The 23,826-nt window shown below is 42.2% G+C and overlaps 1 protein-coding gene across 5 annotated transcripts in view; it reads right to left on the bottom strand.

Moving 5' to 3' along the window:
• Positions 1 to 23,826, bottom strand: part of ATP2B1 (ATPase plasma membrane Ca2+ transporting 1) — a 109,074-nt gene that overhangs the window by 14,002 nt on the left and 71,246 nt on the right. For all 5 annotated transcript variants that reach the window (XM_066591505.1, XM_066591504.1, XM_066591503.1 and 2 more), the window contains exons 7-15: positions 19,577 to 19,615; positions 19,283 to 19,438; positions 18,195 to 18,409; positions 13,912 to 14,154; positions 12,456 to 12,697; positions 8,079 to 8,316; positions 7,732 to 7,911; positions 7,543 to 7,630; positions 7,244 to 7,350 (exon numbers count right to left, since the gene is read on the bottom strand). In XM_066591505.1, coding sequence (XP_066447602.1) covers positions 7,244 to 7,350; positions 7,543 to 7,630; positions 7,732 to 7,911; positions 8,079 to 8,316; positions 12,456 to 12,697; positions 13,912 to 14,154; positions 18,195 to 18,409; positions 19,283 to 19,438; positions 19,577 to 19,615 — 1,508 coding nt within the window. The remainder of the gene's footprint in view (positions 1 to 7,243; positions 7,351 to 7,542; positions 7,631 to 7,731; positions 7,912 to 8,078; positions 8,317 to 12,455; positions 12,698 to 13,911; positions 14,155 to 18,194; positions 18,410 to 19,282; positions 19,439 to 19,576; positions 19,616 to 23,826) is intronic.

Genomic DNA, 23,826 nt, shown 5'->3' on the forward strand with positions numbered 1-23,826 from the left:
TTGGTGAGCCGCAGTGGTCACTGCAGGGGCACGACTCGCATCCCACTGAGAAGATTTCACAGCGGGATCCGACCCGGCCATCAGCAGGAGGCCTTAAAAAGCATAAAATGCAGTAACTTTGTTTAGAAACGTATGGCAGCAACACAACCTGAAAAAGTTGACAGTCATGGCTACCATTTGTAGCATTCCTTCTTTTTAGGACAGTCTAAAAATGTCTGGGAAGTGAGACGACCAATTGCTGGAGTTTTGGGAGAGGAATGTTGCCTTTCTTGTCTGATGTAGGATTCTAGCTGCTCAACAGTTCTGGGTCATCTTTTTTTTTTTTCACTATGCGCCAAATGTTTCCCATTGCTGAAAATCTGGACTGCAGGCAGCCACTGAAGCACTCAGACTCTTCTGCAAAGCCATGCTGTTATGGATGCAGTATGTGGTTTAGCTTAGTCTTGCTGAAATATGCAAGGCCTTCCCTGAAAGAGGTCAATGGGAGCATATGTTGGTCTAAAACCTCCATCTACTGCTCTGCATTGATAGTGCCTTTTGAACCATATGCCAATAACAAGCTGGATGGTGCCTCTCCACTTGAATCTGCAGGATATGGTGTTGGTTTCCAAAAAGTTTAAAATTTCGATTCATCGGACCACAGAACAGTTTTCCTTTTCACCTGAGTCCATTTAAAATGAGCTTTGGCCCAGAGAAGAGGTTTGCTTTTCTGGATTGTGTCTATATATGGCATCTTTTTTTGCATAATAGAGCTTTAACTTCTATTTATTCATTGCACAGCTAAGTAATGTTAACAGAACGATTTCTCGAAGTATTCCTGAGCCCATGCAGTGATTTGCATTACAGAATCATGCCTGTTTTTAATGCAGTGATGTCTGAGGGCCTGTAGACCTCAAGCATCCAATATTGAATGCCAGCCTCGTCCCTCACAGACATGAATTCTGTAGTTTCTCTGAATCTTTTGATATTATGTACCATAGGTGATGTATATTCAAAGTCTTTGCAATTTTAGGCTAAGCAACTTTTCTGAAATTGTTCCACTATTTTTAGATGCAGTTTTTCACAGATTGGTGAACCTTTAGCCATCTTTGCTTCCAAGACACTTTGCCTCTCTAATATGCTCTTTTTATCCAGTCATGTGACTTATGGAAAATAGCTGGAGGGTCAATTTTCTACTTAGTACTACTTGCCTTTCCAGCCTTTTGTTAACCCAGTCCCAAAGATATATTGCTGCCACCAATTTCTACGAGAGTTATAGTATTACTAATTTTTCCAGCCTTTTGTTACCCCTGTGCCAACTTTTGTGAGATGTGTTACTGCCATCAATTTTAATAGGAGTTCAATTTAAATGAAATGGAAAAATGTCTAACGTTCACCTTCTATGTTCTACTGTAAAGTAAGGTTCTAGGAACTTTCCAAATCATTGCATTTTTTCTTCTTTACATTTACATAGCGTCTTAATTAGAGATGAGCGAACCTACTCGGACACGCCCCTTTTTGCCCGAGCGCCGCAATTTTCGAGTACTTCCGTACTTGGGTGAAAAGATTCGGGGAGCACCGTGGGTGAGTGGGGGGGTTGCGGGGGGGGGGGGGGGGGGGGAGGTAGAGCTCCCCCTGTTCCCCGCTGCTACCCCCCCACTCCGCCACGCCTCCCCCCCGAATCTTTTCACCCGAGTACGGAAGTACTCGAAAATCACGGTGCTCGATCGAGTAATTACTCGAAACGAGTATATTCGCTCATCTCTAGTCTTAATGCTCTGGGAATTGGGGTTGTACCAATAGCAACACACTAAGAAATACAGCATTATTCAAAAAAGAGCAGATTTGGGGATTTAATTATTAAAGACAGGTACACAATCCGCACATCACTGAAAAAGAGGAAGGTTCAAAGCGTATGATATACCAGTGGGTTTTATTTTCTATCACACCACAGCGCTGTTTCTTGTTGTTTACAGTTTATAGGAACATGGTGACACCACAGGAGAAATCATTTCGATTACTTCAGTTTGCCAAGTGTGAATGCATTTTTCAACTGCAATGTGAGCTTCACGATCTATTCCAAAACCAGCCACCTTGTCACAAGCAAATTTACGAGTGGCACAGAAAACGTGGTTGCATATGCAAACAGAAAAGCACTGGTTTATGTTTCTCCTTCTACACCTTGCAAAGGACACCCATGTAGGGCTTCTGCTAGACCGCTGTAAATACACAGTGCTCTGGCATACGGCCTTTTAGTGAGCAACAGAAATAATTGCATTGGCAGTCGCTGCGGGTGAAACAGGTTTCATTAAATGAAACACTGCAGTAAATCTTATGTAGAGTTTAAGTTTCATGAATACATCTTTAACAGGGATGTTCGGTCGGGTTTGCGCAGCTAATCTGCCCTGAGAGTACCTTCATTCAGGACAGCATATTCCACAGGGCGCTGCAGAATATTCCTGTCATAATACACACCAAAAACTGCAGGTTTAAACGCAGATTTTGACGCAGAATTGCCATCAGACTTCAGCGATTTTCAATTGTATATCAAAAGCCACTAATTAGAAGTGTGGATTTTGGGGTGAACTTTTCCACTGTGTCCTGCAAAATATTCTGTTCCATGTGGCAGTGCACTAAACAATTTACAAGGGGTTGTATGAAGACAACATTTTAGTCACACATGATCTACTATAACGTCATGTGTATTAAATCCAAAGTAATTAAAAACTTGATTAAATTTGCTATTGTGTGTAGTCCAAGTTATAAAACTAAATATTGTTTGCAGTAAAACGCTAGCAATGGATGACAAAACAACCGATGGCCATTAGATGGCAGTATTTTGGCATCTTCATTGTACTTAGAACACTCGAACAAGGGTAATGCTAAAAAGAAAGTCTGTAGTTCTACAAAGAGGGTTGCTAAATCTGAGTAGTAAATGTAAGGCATGGTTAGGTTGTGTTTGCTGCATTCATGTCAACGCAGCGTGTATGGGTGCATTATGCATATTGAACTGTATGCACACCATTGGTCCATGTAGGCTGCTTACTCGGACTTGCATTTGTAAGCAAACGAGATTCACACAGGGATTGGATAATACATTTAACTTGAAGCGCATATAATTTAATAAAAACTTATAAAAAGTATGAAATCTCTAAGTTGCTTTACTTTGTGGATAGACACTTGCTCATTATGGAGACATTCTGAATTTGCTAAGCAACACCATAAATTAGTTTCTAACCAGAAAACACCCAGAACATACATTGGGGCTTCATCTATGAAAATGACAACAAAGGGAAAGCGGTATTCACAGCAGTCAGGTCAAAGTTTCCTTTAAAGGGGTTCTGACATCAAAAAAAAAAATTTGTACTCACCTTGCCTGGCCCGATCACCAGGCATGTCCCCTCCAGCCGGCATCTTCTTCTGTGCCTTTAAAGCAGAGCAGGAGCGGTCAAAAAGACCGCTTCCTGCTCTGGTCCGTCCGTCAGGCACTTCCGAGGTGCTGTGGGCGGCCCGTCCGTTCTGCTGAACTCCGGAGTGCTGCGCATGCGCAGTGGAGACGCAGCCCGTCCTGACTCCTGTCAGAGGGCACCTCTCCACTGCGCATGCGCGCGATCCCGGAGTGGCGCGGCTCGTGCAGACAGAAGAGGAGGAACAGCGCCTGCTGGGAGATGACCCCCCCGATGTCAACAACAACAGAAGAACAGGTAAGTGTTATCTTTTTATGCTTTAGCAGCCATTAAACCCTGGGTTCCCTGGGTCCATTAGGCACACCAGGGAACAATGGATGCTAAAGCATAAAAACATTATTTGTGTCAGAACCCCTTTAAGCACCAGTACTGAAAAGAAAAAAAATGGACAAACGCAAATTTGCTTTGGAGAGTTGCCAATTAAATGTCAGTTTGTCCATTATGAATGTAGAGGGGGAAAAAATTGCATACAGGGAGTACATCTTTCTCTGCCTTAAAACAAAAGCCAAATACATGCAAGAGAGGCATCGGTTCATGGTGGTTGTTATAGAAAACTGCCACAAGTGGGGTCTGAAGGAAGCTATAAAGTGCAACTAAACATGTCAAATACCGACTAGAGATGAGCGAGTATACTCGCTAAGGCACATTACTCGAGCGAGTAGTGCCTTAGCCGAGTATCTCCCTGCTCGTCTCTAAAGATTTGGGGGCCGGCGGGGAGCGGCAGGGAGGAACGTAGGGGAGATCTCTCTCTCCCTCTCTCCCCCCCGCAACTCACCTGTCACCGGCCCCCGAATCTTTAGAGACGAGCAGGGAGATACTCGGCTAAGGCACTACTCGCTCGAGTAATGTGCCTTAGCGAGTATACTCGCTCATCTCTAATACAGACACGTCAAAAGTATTGATTGGTGGGAGTGCAGGCGCTGAGCCCCTCAGTGACCACTAGAAGAAAAGGCCAGAAGTGCTCACCTGAGCGATGTGCCCATTCAGCTGTTTTCGTCCCTGCTCGGAGCAGTGAAGGGATTTCATTGAAAGTCTGAATTCATATATGCCACTTGCTGAGTACAGTCAAGAGGCACAGCACTCCGCCTAGCACTTCTGTCCCTTTTTTGTTGATCAACGCGGGTCTTCGCACCTACTAGACCCTCACCGATTTATACTTCTGACATATCACTATGACATATCAAGTTTTTCAAAAGTTTAGTTACACTTAAAGTTGTAATTTCACTTGCAATTCAGGTTTTTACACTGGAGGATCTCTTGGGCGTCTGTATGTTGAGGTGAGAAATTAGATCTATCAAACAGTTCATGTATCAGGGAAAAGAAAAGAACCACATAACATTTCAACTCAGCATTTTTGTTTTTTTAAAAACTTTTACAGGCTTTTGTTTTCCAGTCTGAGAAAAACAAGTGGAAACCCAAAAGACAAAAACAGAACATACTGCATTTTAAAAAAAAGGTAAAAAAAAAAAAAAGAATAAAAAAGTATCCATATATTATTGATGCGTGTGGTCCTCCAGAATGGCAGAGGCTTCGTGTACCTGGAGTATGGAGGCATACAGCTCAGTACTACGTGTGTTATATGGTGCCGTTAAAGCAATGCTCTAGTGACGCACAGCTCTAACACTGCGTCTGATACTATATTCATACTGAGTCCCACAGTAAAAACCTCTGGCTGCCTCCATATAAAATTGGAGGTGTAACAAGGTCTGAGAAGTATATGGGTGTCGTCATGCCTTCATAGATTATATATGTATAAACGCCATAAGTGGAGGGGGATTTCTTGGAATGCAAAGGGAATTTAAAGAGATAAACAGCCCCTTTAATTCCATTCGTCTTGTTGGAGACGGTCGTGTGCAGTTATTTTATTTTACAAGCAGCCACTATTTTAGCACTGCCTAACAATTCTTTACACCGGGGGTTTACAGCTCTGAAGTTGGCAGACATTAAACTGCTAAACCACATTCACCGCTGTCATCTGTAACTCAAACGCCTCTAAAATCAATCCAGTCACATTTATCAAACACAAGGAGACACGATCAGAAGAAAAGACAGTAATAAGATTGCGCACTAATGAGTAATATATACACACAGCGCTAGGAGGAGATCACTTGGGTTCATTTTACCGCTGCACCTAATGATCCAGGACGGCATCATTTTTCACTGATCTGTGAAGCCTGACAAACCACATTCAAGCCTCTTCTCAACTAAACACTACATACTTGCTTTATAAAACCCTCTGCAGACTGCAAACCATTAATATAGGCTTTCATACCTGCTACAGCTTATCCAATCTGCTGACAACATGCCTATATGCCAATGTAGCCGGCATGGATCATACAATCACACCGCTTCCAGGACCGTAAGAATTAAATCTACGTCACCAATCATTCTGGAGGGCCGACCATTCAAAGAAATGCAAGACAGCTGGGTAACAAATGACCACATAGCAGCTACTTCGCAACACAAAGATCACCTTGAAACAGATAGTGCAACAGAAGTCTGAAGCTGTAATGACATCTCTTGTGCGATAACAAGACTTAAGCAGCACAATATAAAATGCATGGAGCTTGAGGCAACAAGAAAACAACCGAACGGAACATCTTCTGAATGACACTAATAAAACATGGCCTGTAAATGGGGAAAGAAAGCTGCTAGTGGACGACGTGTTATTAATGTATTCTGTTGGGCATAACTACAGTACTAGATATTACCAGTTATGTACTAGATATCACGTCCATTGGTCACATGACTGTTACGCAGCTAAGTCCCGTTTAAGTGAATGGGATTGAGCTGCGATACCAGGCACAACCACTAAATGTACAGCGCTGTATCTGGTACACAGTGGTATTGTCAGGCTACAGTGTTGCTCCTCTCATAGGTGCTATATCGTGGTGATAGAAGTCGCCATGTATTGCTGCACCCAGTAGCATAGAGTTTGTTGTGAAGTGGTTAGTAGGCTTGTACTATTTGATCAAAGTGTAACTAATGTTAAATATTTATCTACTGTTCATTGTAGAATATGGGAATGTGTTCTCCATGTCTCTCTCAAATGTTGGGGCAATATGCTACTACTGCTTTCTATTGCATTGGGGTTTTACATTAACCCTTTCCAATCCAATTTGTATCCTGGTTTTCCTAGGGGGCTTACTCTTTTTCAGCCATTATACAACGGCACTATCTGCTGGCTAAAGCCAGTACTGCATGGGGTGACACGTTGGATAGGCTCCAACAGCAGAGAGGCTGGCAATATAAAGTAAGAGAACCCCGACGGATGTCTTCCAACTTTGGAGCTATACAGCTTTAAGTCATAATTTCTTCAGAGGTCAGGCAGTGGATTGGAAAGGGTTAAAGCCCAACGACAGGATACAAATCTGAGGCAGGGTGCAACCACGCGTACAGCTGACCCTCAGCATCAGCATTTATTGTATAGCAGTGTGTTTTAATGTATTAAATATTACATAAGAAAACATTATGCATGTGAAAAATATGACTTCTGCCCATCCTATTCCCTTTACAGATCTGCTGTAATGGAGCTTTGTAGTCACTGCATGGTGGGCGCTGTCGAGGGGTTTGCGTCCTTTGTTTTCATCTCCAGGAGATCCCAATAAGACACTACTTTAGCGTGATGTGATTAACAGGAGCCTTTATCTGCAGTTAAGGGGGTTAAATACCTAAACAGTGTTTCAACATTGAAATCTTTATATTTGGCCCACTTGGAAACTAATTTAAGGCATTGAAATGAACCAAAAAGTTGAAAAAACAGTTATTCAGCATCAAAAAAGTTTACATGGTCTTACCATAGCAAACCCAACATCTGCTTTCTTTAGCGCAGGCCCATCATTGGTCCCATCACCAGTTACTGCTACCACTTGCCTCTGCTCACAGATGGTGCTGTCAATTATACCTGAAATTAGAAATGTAATCAGTGCACAAACTGAATAAGACATATTTGGAGCAACTACATCCTCACACATACTAATACAAAAGGATAAAGTATAAAAAATGTACATTATTGTATGTCGGTGTTATGATCCCTACATAGAACAGAAGACGGAAGCCTACCAACACTCTGGAGATGTCAGAACATGAGGCTTACCTTTCACTAATGTATGTTTATCAGTCGGAGATGATCTAGCAAGTACACGAAGCTTGGGCCAAATCTTGTCTATTCGTTCTTGCTCAATCTGTAGGATGAAACAAAAGTATTAAGAAATGAAAAAATTCAAGGGGAGAAGAGAGAATTGGGAAGGTGGTGGTGTAGACAACACAAAAAAAAAATAGTTACTTCTCCCTTTTCATTCCGTATTCGCCGGTTGAATTCTTTTCCTTCTACACACAGGAAATCCTCTCCAGGGTGAAGAATTCCACATTTTGTGGCAATAGCTCGAGCCGTGTTTATGTTGTCACCTGTAACCATACGTACTGTAATACCTGCACGCTGGCATTTTCTTATAGCATCTGGTACCTGCAAGAACAGGGAAAGACCATTTATAAAATGCACTACACAAGTATGCAAACACAAAAAAAACAACAACTGATAATGTGTGTTGATGCGGCTTATAACAAGGACTGTACAACTTTATTAACAAGGTTCACATTTTTCCCCTCCTACACAGACACACATCCGCATACCTCTGGTCTGACGGGGTCTTCAATCCCTACAACAGCAATACAGGTGAGTCCACTCAAAATTTCGTTTTCATTTTCCCATTCTGGCTCAGGTTCTCCTGCAGGAAAATCTCTATAGGCCAAACATATAGTTCTCAGGCCCTCGGATGCCATTGGCTCAATCACCCTCTTAACCATATCATCTCTATCCCTTGGTCTAAAGACTTTGGCTTCACCATTTGTACTGAGAATTTTGAAGCACCTAAGGGGAAAAGAAAAAAAAAAAAAAAGTGTTCCATATATATTATGCATACTGTAGCTGATGAACAGGCAAGAAGCAAGAACTACGCATTATACAACATATTTAACAAAGTCAGTCATGCATTATTTCTTTCACTGTGATTGCTGGAACAAAAAAATAGCTTTCTGAATGTTCCCTCTTGAAACAGGGACTCAATTTCTTCTACTGCCTATGTGCTTGTCAGACATTCATTGTCATCAAATTACCCTAACCAGGTATATATATGTATGGGTTACTTCAACGCTTTACATGAAATGTTAAATACAAAACAGACTCAACTAGTCTTTCGTTAACATTTGCTAGACCTTTCCTTCTGGTAGCAGCCATGTCAGGCTAGAACAGGTTGTTGGGGCCAATTACTAGTCAGGATTCTGCCACCATTCTGTACGTAGTGGAAGATGTAACGGTAAGACTAGTGAATAGTCACTAACATACAGGGGAAATGCAACTAATGTACTGCACCCTCTGCACTTTATCACTTTGTGCTTCACTTGCCACATTTCATAAGGGACTATAAGTGCCCCACAGACTAACAATTACCATCACTTATGCTGTATACTAAATCTACACCTGCTTCTAGCTTGCACAGCTTTACTTTTCTGGTGCATGCAGGGCCAAAAGGCTGCACCAGATTTATTACCAGGCAGAAACCCATTTTATGCCTGTCAGATGAAAGCTTCCCCTATAGAATTTACCAATAAGGGAAAAAAAAAAAAACAAACTATGGACATTCAGGCTGAAAAGGTGACGTTTAGTTCCGGCTTTGTTTTTGCCTGCTATAACTAAAATCTACGGTTCTTCATTAGAGATTTGTATCTGTGAAGGAGGACGGACAAGTGTGCTGGGCATCCTTGCTATGGCCTCTATGCCAGTAGCATAGCATTAGTAAAGAGCTTAATGGTTGGCACATTTTTTCCATAACCTTTATGCCTCACAAGACAATCACTTTCCCTGCCAAGTACTTATCTCCTACATCCTTGCAGAGTGGCACTTCAATAGCCAAGGGTGCATGAGATAGCCCTTTAAAGCAAGGAGGCATTTATCAGACTGCACTGTGGGCAAGATCAAAAGCAAATCTCTATCTGCAATACAGCCTGAGATATAGCAGTTTGAAGTGTGTATTTTAAAAGACATCCATGGTTTTAAAATGATTGCTTAGTCAGCAATACAGCTAGAAATACAGCGCATGAATGTGAGTTTTAGGTGTAAAGGCAGGTTAAGGTATGAAAAAGAAAATTCCAAATTTGTCACAAAGTTACATGAAGGTGGATGTAGTTAACAACCCATCAATAGAACTACAACCATCAGGCCGTTTTCACTAAATATGGGCCTCCTGTCCACGGGCGATCGTTCATTGCATGATCCCTGGTGATAATCCGCACGTGGGTAATGCATGAAACGCTTTCCATAGGATAACTATGGAAAATGCGGCCTGATCTACACGAGCGGAAATACATTGTGATTTTCCACTCAAGTAATAAAAAAAACGGCATGATTTGGTGCGAATTTCCACGATGAACCTTCCATTTAAAGTCAAAAGCTGCAATAAATCGCAGTGACTTTAAATGTTCTCCCACGGCGGAAAGCGGTTTGCGTTAAAACGCACCGTCCGTGGACAGGCGGCCATATAGTGTTTAGGGGTGCAGCGTTGAAGGTGTGTATTTTGCATCTTTTAGATTGCCACTAACATTTCCATCTTAAAACCAGATTTATGGCTCTTGAGATTTTATGAAGTGTTCATGTAGATCTAGACCCAAGATATGACCAATTGGATACACATCTCATTTTCTGCTTGGTTCACACTTATCCATTTATACAAATTTTAAGCATTACGCTTTGATGCAAAATTGCATGAAGGTGTCTATGTACAGATAAAGTGCTGAGTGGCATTTTTGTGATGTGCACGGTGTCTACTTTCAGAACATATATTGGTTTGATGGTTTAGTACAATTTTCCTTCTATTTTGTAGTTTAAAATTTATCTGTATGTGTCAATGTGAAAAATTGTTCGAAATACGAGGTGAAAAATGTCCCCAAAACCCCCCTGGTATGGAAAGGGTAAATTACATTCCTCCGAAGCATTAAAGGCGGGTGTGTATATTTCATGTGTCCAGTTTTGACAGGTGGACACTACAGCACCCCACAATCCACTGATGGAAAAGGGAATTTTTCTTTTTTTAATCTGCTGCAATAAGCTGAGAAACCGTAAACCCAGCCAGTACTTAGAGATAAGGCAAATGTCAGCCGTGAGTTCTAGTGACAGCCAGGGGCTCTAAATCAATTCCTCCTGGTAGGAAAAATTCTGAAGGAATGGTGCTGCCACAAAGTATAGGCAGAAATGTATCCAATAGTCAGTGATTACGGCAAAGTTCATAATAGTGTAGTAAAAGTCCATTGATATTTCAGCCATTAGCATATGGTGATGTCAATGCCACATACTGTAGGGAGAGATGCAAGTTCTGTTTCCACTTCACCCTCCTATGCCATGCTCTGACCGAAGAGAACTGTTACACGCGTGCGTCTTACATGTCATAATAGGAAATAGCACAGAAGGGAACATGGAGGCAGATAGTACACAGTTCCCACTATATTTGGAGGATGGGGTCATTGTGGGTGTCACCGCAACTGCTGCAGAACCTCGATTTGATGAGTAAAACGGCATATTAAACAGACTGATATGTTACCACTTTAGTATTAGAAGTTCTTCATCAGTTGATGTGTTATAAAGGATAATGTACTTCCAACTGTAAACCAACAGAAGGCGGCAGGTGAAAGAACACTTTTATAAGGTCAGGACCTCTAACTTGCAGCAGGGGTACATTGCACCTTTCTCATTTGGGATAATTAATGCACTACACTAATTTGAATACAATCCTGGAAGATCGGTTTACAGTAACAATCACTGTTTAGTAGCAAAAGTTATTCTCCATTTAGAACATTAATATTTTCCACTACAAGATCTAGAAATTGGGGGCACTTCTCTCTTGGTAGGTCATGCATCAGGCAATCTCGTTCTGACCCTAAACACATCTCCTGTACCTGTAATGAAGCATGTCAGAGCTAGTAATAAAGTATTCATTCTTTTACCTCAAGCACAGGATAGCATGACATAAAGGGAATTAATGACATTCTGCAGCATGCCTGAAACCCAATACCTGACAGACAACTTGTGTCAGACTGTGCGTATGGGGTCAGCAGAATTTCCTGCCACTACTAACATAACTGGACGACTTGGCAAGGATATGCACATCAATACACATCTCCCACCGAGATAACGAGGAGTCTTCTCAGACCTTCACCAGCATTTATCCCATAGATTTCCTTTTACAATGTGAGAAAATGTAACAGTCCCAATTCACTCTAGTACAGGTGTCAAACTCATTTTCACTGAGAGCCACATCAGGCTTATGGTGACCTTCAAAGGGCCGGTTGTAAGACAGTATAGTAAGGGCTCGTTCACACAAGCGTATTTGTGTACATAATATGCAGTGAATAGAAGCCCTTGATTTCAATGAGATCATTCAATGAATGTATATTTTCACACAGCATGACCTATTTTGTTGTGTACGATGCGCCCCGATAGGCCATTGAAGTAAATGGGCTGCGCAAATATGCAGTGAATGCGCAGGAAACCTATTTACTGCATATTTGCGCACCATTTCAGTGGGCCCATCTGTGTTATTTTTGTGTGCCCAAATATGCAGGCATAATCTATTTTCGACTGTGCAAATATGCAGCTTATTTGTGCGACCAAAATACGATTCCACCCGTGTGAACAAGCCCTAATAGCGACCCCCCCCTACCCCCCCCCCCCCTGGTCAGCAGCAAGAGATTTGTTATAATCTCATCCACATGAGGCAAAAAGCAGGAAAAAAATCTGCAGCGGAACAGACAGGCTGCGCATTTTCAGCACGGATTTCACCTCTTCAGATGAGGGGGTGTAATTCCCATGCAGACTTTAGAGTGGATTTTCCACTGCGTGCTAGCACAGCCTGAAACTTTGTATCCAAGTTTTCATTTGGAAACATCTTTGAACATATACATGTCACAATCAGATAAAACCTTCCCTCCCAACAATACAATCTCCCATCGGCCACTTACTTTTTGAGGACAATCTCAGAGGCACCCTTGCTGAACATTCGGTAACTGCCATCATTGTTTTTTAACACTGTGCTCATAGATTTTCTCACAGAATTAAAAGTGTACACTTTAAATAAGGTTTCCTCAGGGATCTCGTGTCTGACATCTTGATAATCCCGTTTTAGATCCAAAAGAAATCCCAGCAAGGCACATTCAGTTTTGTTCCCAACATGGCGTGGCAGGCCACCTTCTCTTTCAGGAGGCTAGCGAAAGGAGATTTGTACTATACATTAGACAGGAAATCAAGACAATTAAAGCCATCACTAACAGTAGATGATCACTAGTACATTTTTAAAGACCGATGAATGAAAAATAAGGAGCGAATCCCATGGAACTCTCAAAAATGGCAATCACTATTTAAAACAAAACAAAGGGGAAAAAAAAGGCATCTGGAGAGTACAACTCCTACTGCAATACTTTATGGGAGCTCTGAGATGCACACTGCAGGGCTCAGGTCAGACTAATGCAAATTCCACTGCAAACCAGCAGCAGGTAACCCTAACCCTGCGATATATGCGGATGGGGTTTGCAAAATTCAATCCACATGGAATGAAAAAAAATGGCGTGAATTTTTTTAAACCTGCAGAAAGCTTATTACACTGTGGAAAATGCTGCAGATTATTGAAAGGGTGTGAAGTACGCGATACCACACAGGCATAAAATCTGCTATCAATCCACAGCAAAATCTGCAGGTGACAAAGGCAGATTTCGCTGAAGAATCTCTGGATTTACGGCAAAATCTGCAGCACATTTCTTCCCCTACATCTGGATGTAGCCATACATATTGGTACAATAGCCTCCAATTACATCTGTGTTTGGGTTTCCATTTTCCTGCTCTTTGATAGAAACAGGAAAACAGATTCCCTGCAGGAAGTGGATCCATTCCATAATGGTACTGGAGCAACCATACTGACTATACAGAGATCCATCCTGCTTCGGTTCTGCCCTATGACATTTTCCAGGACGCATATTAACTTTTTCCACACCACTTCTGCCCTATTCAGCAATTCTAGCAACCCGATTGGTTGTTTGGTGAATCAGCCAACCCAAACAACCAATCAGGTTTCTGGAATTGCTGAATAGGGCAGAAGTGGTGTGGAAAAAGTTAATATGCTTCCAGGATGATAGCGCAGCATGTCCTATTTTGTCTGGGATTTTGGGACGAGTCTCCGCCGGACACTACTCTGATGTGTGTACAGCCTTGGTCCATAGGATTTCCCTCAGAAGAGATGAAATGTATACGCAGTAGGCATGGTCCTACTGGAATTAAAAACAGCAACTAGCGCCTCCGTATGCCTAGGGGGAAAACCCAACTTTTTTTTTTTTTTTATGTTAATACTCCAGGTACAAAAAGGAAAAGAAAAATGCAACTTCTTATGTTAATGAACAAATGCTACTATTTGTGTTGTATAGTTACCAAGATTTTGGATGTGTAAGCACAGTTGACGGAAATCCCAGTGACGAGGAGGTGCAGCACATTCTCAGGGAGGGACTCGGCGTCGGGAATCTTCCTGTAATGTTTCTCATTCATGAAAGCCTGCACAACAGTCATTCTGTTCATCGTTAATGTTCCAGTTTTATCTGAACAGATTGCAGTAGCGTTTCCCATGGTTTCGCAAGCATCCAGATGCCTAACCAAGTTATTATCTTTCATCATTTTCTACAAAATAAGCAGGAAAATAATGTACATTTTCACCTCGTTGGAGCACAATTACATTCATTCGTGATCATTACATCAGCATCTTGTTGCTAAGCCTCATGAGGAGTGGGAACCTGAAGACTAGCTAAGAGCACATTAACATTCAGCATTTTCTAACCAAGAAGTACCACAGAAGCTATTCAACTAAATCACCACTAAATAAAGGAGCAAAGTGATTCATTTCCTTCATATCATTTGTATTGGATTTCTGCATCACGGTCTAGACCCCATTTAATCGAGCTGCAAAATAAGATGGCATAGCGGATGCCCGACTGCACACACTAATGTTATTCCAGCTCTTTCATGGAAGGCAATTACAAAAACTGCCAAACCACTTGCGTCTAGGAGTTTTTCCTGCATGTGGCCCTCGATGAAATACAAAGTGATGCACGTAGCATATTATTTACATTGGTAGTGTGATCTCTCAATTTACAAGCTTTGCGGTCAACAATTCTCTGGTGCTCTGCCAGTCAGTTCTCCCAGCTCAGGTGATATGTCAATGTGACATGTGACAGCTGAGGAAAATCACTGGCCACGGCAGTACGCTCAGCGGTGTCCACGTGCCATTGCTGGAGCCCAGTAAACAGGCACGTGAGGGAAGACCAGGGACGTGTCGACAGATACTTAATCTAGTCGTATTGGCCATCTCTTTCATACTATGGTCAGCGGCTAGCATTTTTCCACAATATACAAAAATGGAAAGGATGCAAATTTTTTTTTTTTTTTTAAGTTATAAAATGTAGGATCAGCCATCAAATGCTTATGTCCCAAACATCTCCATCACTGAAAGCTTTCCAATAAGGTACAGTCCGCGCATCCCTATTAGTCCAAAAACCTAACAGGTGCAAAAGGACCGAATTATAGGATGGATACATACCAAGAACCATTGATAATTAAACAAACTACTGCTCATCTACTGTAACCTACTCTTAGTGGATTGCAAAGGATAAGGGTGAAGCGGTAGTTGGAAGAGTTCTGTCCCTACAGTGCAACAACCCACTGCTTGTAGATTACAGCCCTAGCACCCATCCTTGGCCGTAGATTAGATTCCCAATTCAACAAACTCACAGCACTGACAGGAACATGAAAACTTAAGGCGTGTCGACTTAGTGAGGATCTGGAAAGGTTATGAAATCTGTAACAAATCAGAGACATGTAAACGCACCCTAATAGTGGAGGCACTGATAACCACCCAATGGCTGGACTCACCATAGGATTCATACAGCCGAATGTAATACACAGGCCCTACCTCGTCATACAAGCAGAAACTGCCTACATAACATGCTGACAGTTAACGTACTCCTAGTGACTGCATTCAAACAGCGTCCAGCAGACACAGTCTAATCTCAAATTAGTGTAAAACCAAGTGAACTGAAGACTTAACCCCTTTTCAATCCACTGTCTGGCATCTAAAGACATTCTGATTGAAGGCTGTACAGCTTCCGAAGTTGGGATATGTCCGGCAGGGTATTCTTCCTGTATATTACTGGCCGCTCTATTGTCAGGGGCCTCTCCAGCATGTCTCATACCGCAGTACTGCCTCTAGGTAGCAGGTGGCGCCATTGTATAATGGCAGAAAGAAAACCCCCTAGGAAACCCTGAATCCAAAATTGGATTGCAAAGGGTTAAACCTCCACTATGACACAGATTGCTCGAAATTCATTATAACGATAAAAGTGAGCGATGGTTTTGCTTTTAAAGATGGACGTTTTTAACCTAACGAAAATTGTTGGAAAATGTTGGGCTGTTCAGTGGTTGTATTATTGTTGTGTAAAGTTTGCAGTGAAAACGCCCCTAAAAACAAACAAAAACCGCTGAACGATGTCATTTTGACCAAACGAAAAGCAAACAGCCAAACGATGGATTGTAAGCAGCCTAAAAGACAACGATGAGCGAATCGTTAACGAAAATTGCACAACGGGCGCAGGATAGACAACGATTATCGCTTGAACTATGTATTTTGAGTGAATTTCAAGCGATAACCGTTGTGCCTAAATCAGCCTTTAAAATGCACCACTAATTCAGATTATACCATTTACATTCTTATCTCAGCCACTGGCAACTGATGTTTAGGAATGGGATGACCCAATCTAATGACCCAATTGGTGAGGCTGGGTTCTCAGAGTATTGAATTGCCGTGAAATTTCCGTACGGCAATTCGGGCTGCGGCTTTTAATCCCAGGATTAGCCAGCAAAGTGGACGAAATTTTGTAAAAATCTCATCCACACGCTGCAGTCAAGCCGCACTGAAATGGACAGGCTGCACAGAAAACAGACGCGGCATGTCAATTATTTTTTAATTTCCACAGCGGCCTCTCTCCTTTTCATATGGAGGGAGGGCGGCAGCGGAACGCAGGTGGCAAAGCGCTTCAAAACCCACAGCTAAAGGCCGTGGGTTTTGAAACTGCGCCTATCCCACGGAAAGCTCGCTGTTTTTCGGTGCGGTCATTCCGTGGGATTTCAGTCCTGTGAGAACCTAGCCTAAGGGGTAAGTTCACACATTGTGAGTTTAGTGCGGATTTCCGTGTAAAACCTTTCCACAATGAAGGCTACACTACTTCACCGTAAATTTTACCCACAAATTTCACTCACTACATTGCAATGAATGAAATATGGAGAGAAAGTCCACAGCTTTACTCCAACTAGAGTAGATTGTAGATTTAAAGATCCGCATTATGGCTAGACTCCACTGCCGATTTCTTCCACCGAAACCCGCTCACTTACATTGTACTGTACTTTCTGAATTCTGGTCTGCATTCCACAGTTGAAACTGTGCAACAAATCAGCAATATGTGACCCCCCCCCCCCCCCTCCCCATTATGACAATACCTGGCTATAACGCAGCAGCCCCTGTGATATGTACCGTGCACATACCAATAAGACACTATCTGCTCTGCAGGAGATCACTTACACAAGGGTCATCCCTGCAGGCAACATAGCCTATATTCTAGGCGACCAAATTAGCTGAATATTGCAAGAGAAACATTGACGAAGGGGTAGGAAGGCCGACAGAGGCTTTATAAAGCAGGTCCGGTTAGGATCATTGGATTTTTTTTAGCACATCCTTAAAAAGGATCTTGATCTATCCAATGCATTGTTCAATAAACCCCCAACCCTTTAGAGGATGAAATCTGAAGGGTCAGCTGGTGCCGAGTCATCTGTCCCAACAATCCACTAGTCACTGGCTTGTCTGAAAATGTCACAAGCACTCAAATGTGGGAGCTGTAAAGCCTGTAGATATGTGTACAAAAGCACAGATCATTGGTGGTTAATTGGCCTGTAAGTGCACTTTAAAACTCAGTAATGCTAACTTAGGGCATTGTGAAACCTGGTCTCCTGTCTGAAGAGCCACAGTTCTACCCAAATGTTTTCTACTGACCTACAGAGTACTAATGGGGTGTCTATTATGGCTACTGTAGATGAGGTGGCCTATTTGAATTATCTTGTATGTATCAGCTCTAATTTTAATATAAGAATAAAAGTTTCAGGTGTTCTCCCACTTCTGGCTACTGATATTCTATCCCGAGGACAGATTAACTATAGCAGATCATTAATGTCAATCATTTGGGACCCCTGATGATCAGCTGTTTCCCCAGGCCCGTCACTGCATGTATGGACGTGTTTTTCTACCAGACAGCTCCATACATTGCACAGTGGCCTGGAGTTGTACTGCATGCAGAGTCCCATTAACTTGAAAGGAACTCCAATACCAGTCGAGGCCAATGCACAATGTACGGAGCTGTCTGCTTCTAGTAGAGACACACACACACGCCTACCTTGGAGAAGAGCTCATCGCCAGTGGTCCTGAGCAGCAGACGTTAAGTGAATCTGCCATTGATGATCCATTCTCAAGATAGGTCATCAATATCCAAAGTGGGGAAACACCTTTAACTTTAAGTCCTACTTTAGTAGTGATTCAAATCCTAAACAGTAAACTGGAGGTAGGTTTCCAGATTATGCTAGAACTACCACAGACAAGTCATATATAAGAAACCTCTTACCTTAACCGAGTAAGCCAGAGAAATGGTTACTGCAAGTGGAAGACCTTCTGGTACGGCTACAACCAAAACTGTTACTCCGATGATGAAAAACTTTACAAAATACTGGACATATATGGGTGTACACTCAGCCAACCAGGGGAGATTCTGAACCCAGAAATTGTCGATCACGAAGTACAGGACGAGGATTATGACCGTTATCGCAGACATCACCAAGCCTTGAAAGAGTAGACAAAGTTAAGGTGACACGTGACACAGAACAGCCTTATGCATATTTGTCACACGTAACAAATGAAAACTTTACAGTAGTCAGGCAAGGCCACAACGCTGACAGCAGTAAGAGCAGTCTGCAGCGATATTCTTGCCATCAAAAGCAGAAATCTGATAGAAGCCATTAATAGCAAATTACATTCATCAAGATGAGTTTGGATTTGTTTAATCAGTTGTCATGGTTTTTTCTTAAGAATAGAGCCCAACTACAGTCATAGCAGATAAATGTTGAGATTAATGAACCTTAAGGCCATTTTCACACAGACTTTTAAACTTTCAGATCCATGTTGGATTTTTCCAGCCTGGATTTGACAGCTAAATCCATGGTTGAAGCCCCAAGGCTGATGCTCTGAAGTTCTGCAGCCTATCTTCATATGCAGATCTGCACGTGGGTTTAGCCCCAGTCAATGGGACATATCCATGTACAGCCACTGGACATTGAGACCATGCCAGGAAGAATTGGCCTGTCCATTTCTTTTTCAACAACGTGGATTTTAGAAGCGCCAAGCAGGAAAAAAAATACACATCATATGAACTACAGGCTGGATTTTCAGAACAGTAAGTAGAAGCTAAAATGGTGCAGATGGCTCCGCAGGTTCAACACCCAAATTACGTTGTGTGAACGAGGCCTAAGATGTACACCTACATTAAAGTGGAAAGAAACAATAGTTTTGGTGAGCTGTCTAACGCAATATATGTATTATGGCCGTGTACAAGACATTCGCTGACAACCAGTAGCTACTACAATTCATAAGAATAACGTATAGATGATAGAAAAGCCATTTGAAACAGTGTTAAATGGGACAGAAGGTAAGAAATACCTGCTTTGCCAATCTGAACAGCCAATTTAGTAAGTTTTCCTTGCAGGACAGATTTTTCTTTCTTTGGCAAATTTGATCTCTTCTTGTCTTCTCCATCACCACCATCCTCACTCTTAAGGGGCTGCATTTCCATAGCTGCGCCATCCTGAGCTTTTGCTATAAAAAAAATTATTTAAAAAAAACAAAACCTAGTCAAATTCAGCTATCCAACATAAGAGACATTTCATGCATCTATTAGTCCAGAATAAAAAAAAAGTTGGAAAATAAAAAATAAGTCACTAAAAGCAAAAATACCTTTATTTCGATTTTCAATAGTGCCATCTTGTTTTTTGCCTGTAAAATATACACACACGTTAAAACATTTTCATGCTTCATTATGGTTTCCAATAGGGTCATAAAAGAAATGGACACTGCGGGAGGAATAAATCCACAATGTCAAAAAAAAACAAAACACAAAGTTGTCCACCAGGTTATGATATATCAGACAATACACTTGGCACAATGCTGGTGCAAAGACGCGTCTTCTACAATATCGATATTTATTAGACACCAGAAATGTAGGTAGGCTGATGTGGTTTGTGCCACAGGTGCCAGACCACCAAGCCACCCTACCTTAGTGCTTAGATGGAGGGTTGTTAGGGTGACAATCTTTTGCACCAGGTGAGGGAAAACCTTGCTACTTCTCTGCAAATGTTGAACATTTTATTTACCATATATCCTCGAGTATAAGCCTAGTTTTTCAGCAGTTTTTTTTTTTTTATGCTGAAAAAGCCCTCCTCGGCTTATACTAGTGAGGTTAAAAAAAAAAAAAAAAAAAAAAAAAAGCGACAAAAAAATCCCCAAAACACGCGATACTCACCTCCCAGCCTGCGTCTCTGTCCCCGGCGCGATTGTCTCCCTGGCGGTGTAGCAAGCTGCTTGAGAATTCTCTCCGCTGTCATCTCCCTGCTCAGCTTTGAATTCCCCCGCTATCAGTGCTGTGTAGGTAAGCACTGTTATGGGATCAAGCACCAATCACAGGCGATCATTCACAGCCATTTAGTGGATGACATCACTGAATGGCTGTGATTGGTTTATGGAGCACCGGCCGTGATTAGCTGGCGCTCGATCCAATCACACAGCTTACTTACAGTGCCAACGGCGGGGCAATTCAAAGCAGAGCAGGGAGATGAAAGTGGGGAGAAGTCTCAAGCAGCTTGCTGCACCGCCGGGGAGACCATTGCGCCGGAGACACAGACGCCGGCTAGGGGGTGAGTATTGCATTTTTTCTTTACCTAGTATATACTCGAGTATAGCTAGGCTTATACTTCAGTCAATAAGTTTCACCAGTTTTTTGTGGTAAAACCTATTGACTCGGCTTATACTCGGGGGTCGGCTAATACTCGAGTATATACGGTAATTCTATTTACATGCATGTTTTAATCTCCAATTTTAGTGATTTGTAAACCATTTGACAATTTACTGTAAACTAACCAAGCTCCAACGCATTTTGGCTCTAGCCACACTGGCTTCATAGTCTCCATGGATTACAGAGGCCATAATGATAGTAGATCTCACTGTCCTATAACAGTCTATCAGGTGAAATAGTGCAGCCAACTACTAGAACAGTCAAAAATAGTGGAAAACTAACAAAATTTAACACCAGAGTGGAATGGAGCTGTTACTTTTCCCACCGTCTCCATAGTCCAGTGGTAATACACTACCATAACATCGGGTTATGCAGGATTGCAAGAGTTAGTAAAATTAGCAGCAGCGTTCCCAATTGCTGGGATGGCAGCCACGTTCCCCCTGCATGTTCAGTTTGCATTCATGTAATGATAAAGCCAGTGTGAGGTGACAGCTATTATTACATGTGGCTATGCCTATTAGAGAGGAGACAATCCCTTGGAGCAGCATGCATTCCTCTACACCAGGGAAAGCCCTGCTGGGGATTCTCCACTTATGTCCTGTGCTCAATGACAAAGGCAGGGCACCACAGTAAATGCTATGCACACGGATCAGAGGACAGCGGGTTCTTGCAGGACTATCATTAATTGTTCCATTTTTTCTCCTCCAAATTATTAGAAGGAAACTCAAATCCAGCTGTATAATCACTGGTTATTCCGTTTACAACATGCAATGCACAGTGCTAGTTTGGATACATTATCTAGTATATATTCTGTTACAGAGGGGCTTCAGTCTGATGTCACAATACTACAGATTCAGGAATCTACTGCTGAGAAAGTGTCACCTGATGTTCTAAATTTTAAGTCACTTGTCACCATGGCAACACTGCACTGCCAAAAGGACACACTAATGCCTTAGAAGTGAATGTCAGCGTTCCTTATATGCTGTTGACAAGAGACCTTACAAGGGAAATTGGTTCCAATCCAGGGACTCTGTGCAGATGAGAGCGACTCTACAACACTGCTCATAGCCAGATATCTGCCAACACCCTCCGGCAGGGAAGAGATTGTACAATGTATTATGAATACAAGGCCAATAATCTGCCCAAGGAACGCCACAACAATGCGCTATTAGAAATGGGCAAAACCCGATCGCCTCAATGACATTATATCCTGAGAATCTTTAGAAAGCAAAGCCCAGGACAAGCTGCTCTTCTGTAACAGATCAGCCATAAGCGGCTGCCGGGTGGGAAGCACTACAGCAAACTACCCGGGGATCTTCCAACTACAGCCCCCATCAGCATAAACTCATCGGTGGTTAGACCAGGACCCCTCCAAACCCTGGATGGCCACACACTCCGCTCCTCCAGTTATCAGGACTTGGGGCAATTGATTTAGGTTTTGTTTTTTTAAACATAATTCTTCACCCTAATGCCATCTCTTATGTATCTGGAAATAATCTGAATGTACATGCTCTAACCTCTGCCATCATAAACAGGTCTATACGTATATAGACGGCCACAAAAGCTATGCACACAGTGGGCTTGGGAGGTGAACCGCTCCATACATGGTGGGTATTGGCTGAATTTGAGAGCTAACACTTGCCTGTAACAGCCACAACTGGAGAGAACGGCTGCAATATGAGTTAACTGCTTAAATGCAGCTGTTAAGTATGACAAAGGCATTTAAAGGTCTCGAATGGACCTACCCTGATAAGATCACATGGTTGCCGTTCAGGTGTCATGACAGCCTGGGATCTTCTGAATAGCCCCGAGGCTGCCATGACTGTTAGCCTATTAAAACATGCCTTTGGAGTGTCTAATAAGCAACCTGCAATACAGTATAATGTAATACCATAACATTGCATACTGTAGAACAGCAGATCCATAGGTCTTAGAGGCATTCTACCACCTTTAGTTTTTGTGCTGACATAACCAGGATTTGAAACAGGCAAGTATCCCAGCGATTTTTGGGGCAATCCACGGGGGGGGGGGGGGGGGGGGGGAATTTCTGCTGCAGATCTACAATTTTAATGGAACCAAATTATGGCTCTTCTAAAACATGAATATCCATCCTGCAGACTACAGATTCCACAGTTTTTCCCACCTACAGCATATGAATTGGGCCTTAAAATCCCTAATTGCATGCATTTCCAGCAGAACTGCTGCTGATTCTATCCAGATTTAACACATTAACTGCCATCTCAGTTGTATTTAACTCATGCCAGTTTTGAGGGGCCTCACAAAAGCATATATTAAACCTACGTATCTCTTTACCTTGGGAGCCGTATGGTATGTGACATTGTAGCATATACTTATGGGGTATGATTCAGAAGGCCTCATCAAGAACACCCGAGGTTCATTCCAGACAACTAAATACTAACTGAATTTGTAGTCCTTCCACAAGTATATTGTGACTCACATGGTGTGCAGTGTAAAAGTAGATTCTAGCACCATGCGAGTTGCATATAACTTGCACACAGAAAAATGTGTAAAATTAAAACAGATAGTTTTGTTTCTGAAGTTTCCTATTTTCGTAATAAAATACATCGCGGCCCCAAAGAATCTCTGTAGTGTGGCACTGTGTGTGTGTGTGTTAAACTGGTAATTGTATGCTAACCTAGACCGAATCCACTTAAGATGGCCTCTACCTCATAGCTCTGGGATTCTGGTCATTGGTTGGAGTCCCAAAGCATGAATATCTACAAATAATCTGTCACTATGGTATTTATAAACATCCCCTTAGGTGAAGCTCCCCCATTTTTAATTACTTATATATGTCAAAAAAAAAGCACATTTTCTAAATACTGATTGTTGAGAAAAACAGGTCATATTTACCTAGAGACTCGGCTAACACAATATATAATGAGTCTAATACCTTCTAAAAGATTTGCTTCTAGCTCCTCCTTTTAAATCATCGGGGGGGGGGGGGGGGGGGTCGCAGTAGATTTCCGCTCATGGGCATGGAAAAGCATGTCTATGGGCAGTATTTGCTGCGGGATCTGGAGCCTAAGGGCTCTCTCACGCGAGTGTTCACTGTGTATTGTACGCACGGCTCTTGAATGCATAATACGCAGTAACAAACTTTACATTACTTTCGATTGTGCCTAACAGCTTGTGCACCCAAAAAAAAAAAAAAGGATTGCAGTATGCACTATCT

Source organism: Eleutherodactylus coqui, chromosome 2 (genome assembly GCF_035609145.1).
Source record: "Eleutherodactylus coqui strain aEleCoq1 chromosome 2, aEleCoq1.hap1, whole genome shotgun sequence".
NCBI classification, from domain to species: Eukaryota; Metazoa; Chordata; class Amphibia; order Anura; family Eleutherodactylidae; genus Eleutherodactylus; species Eleutherodactylus coqui.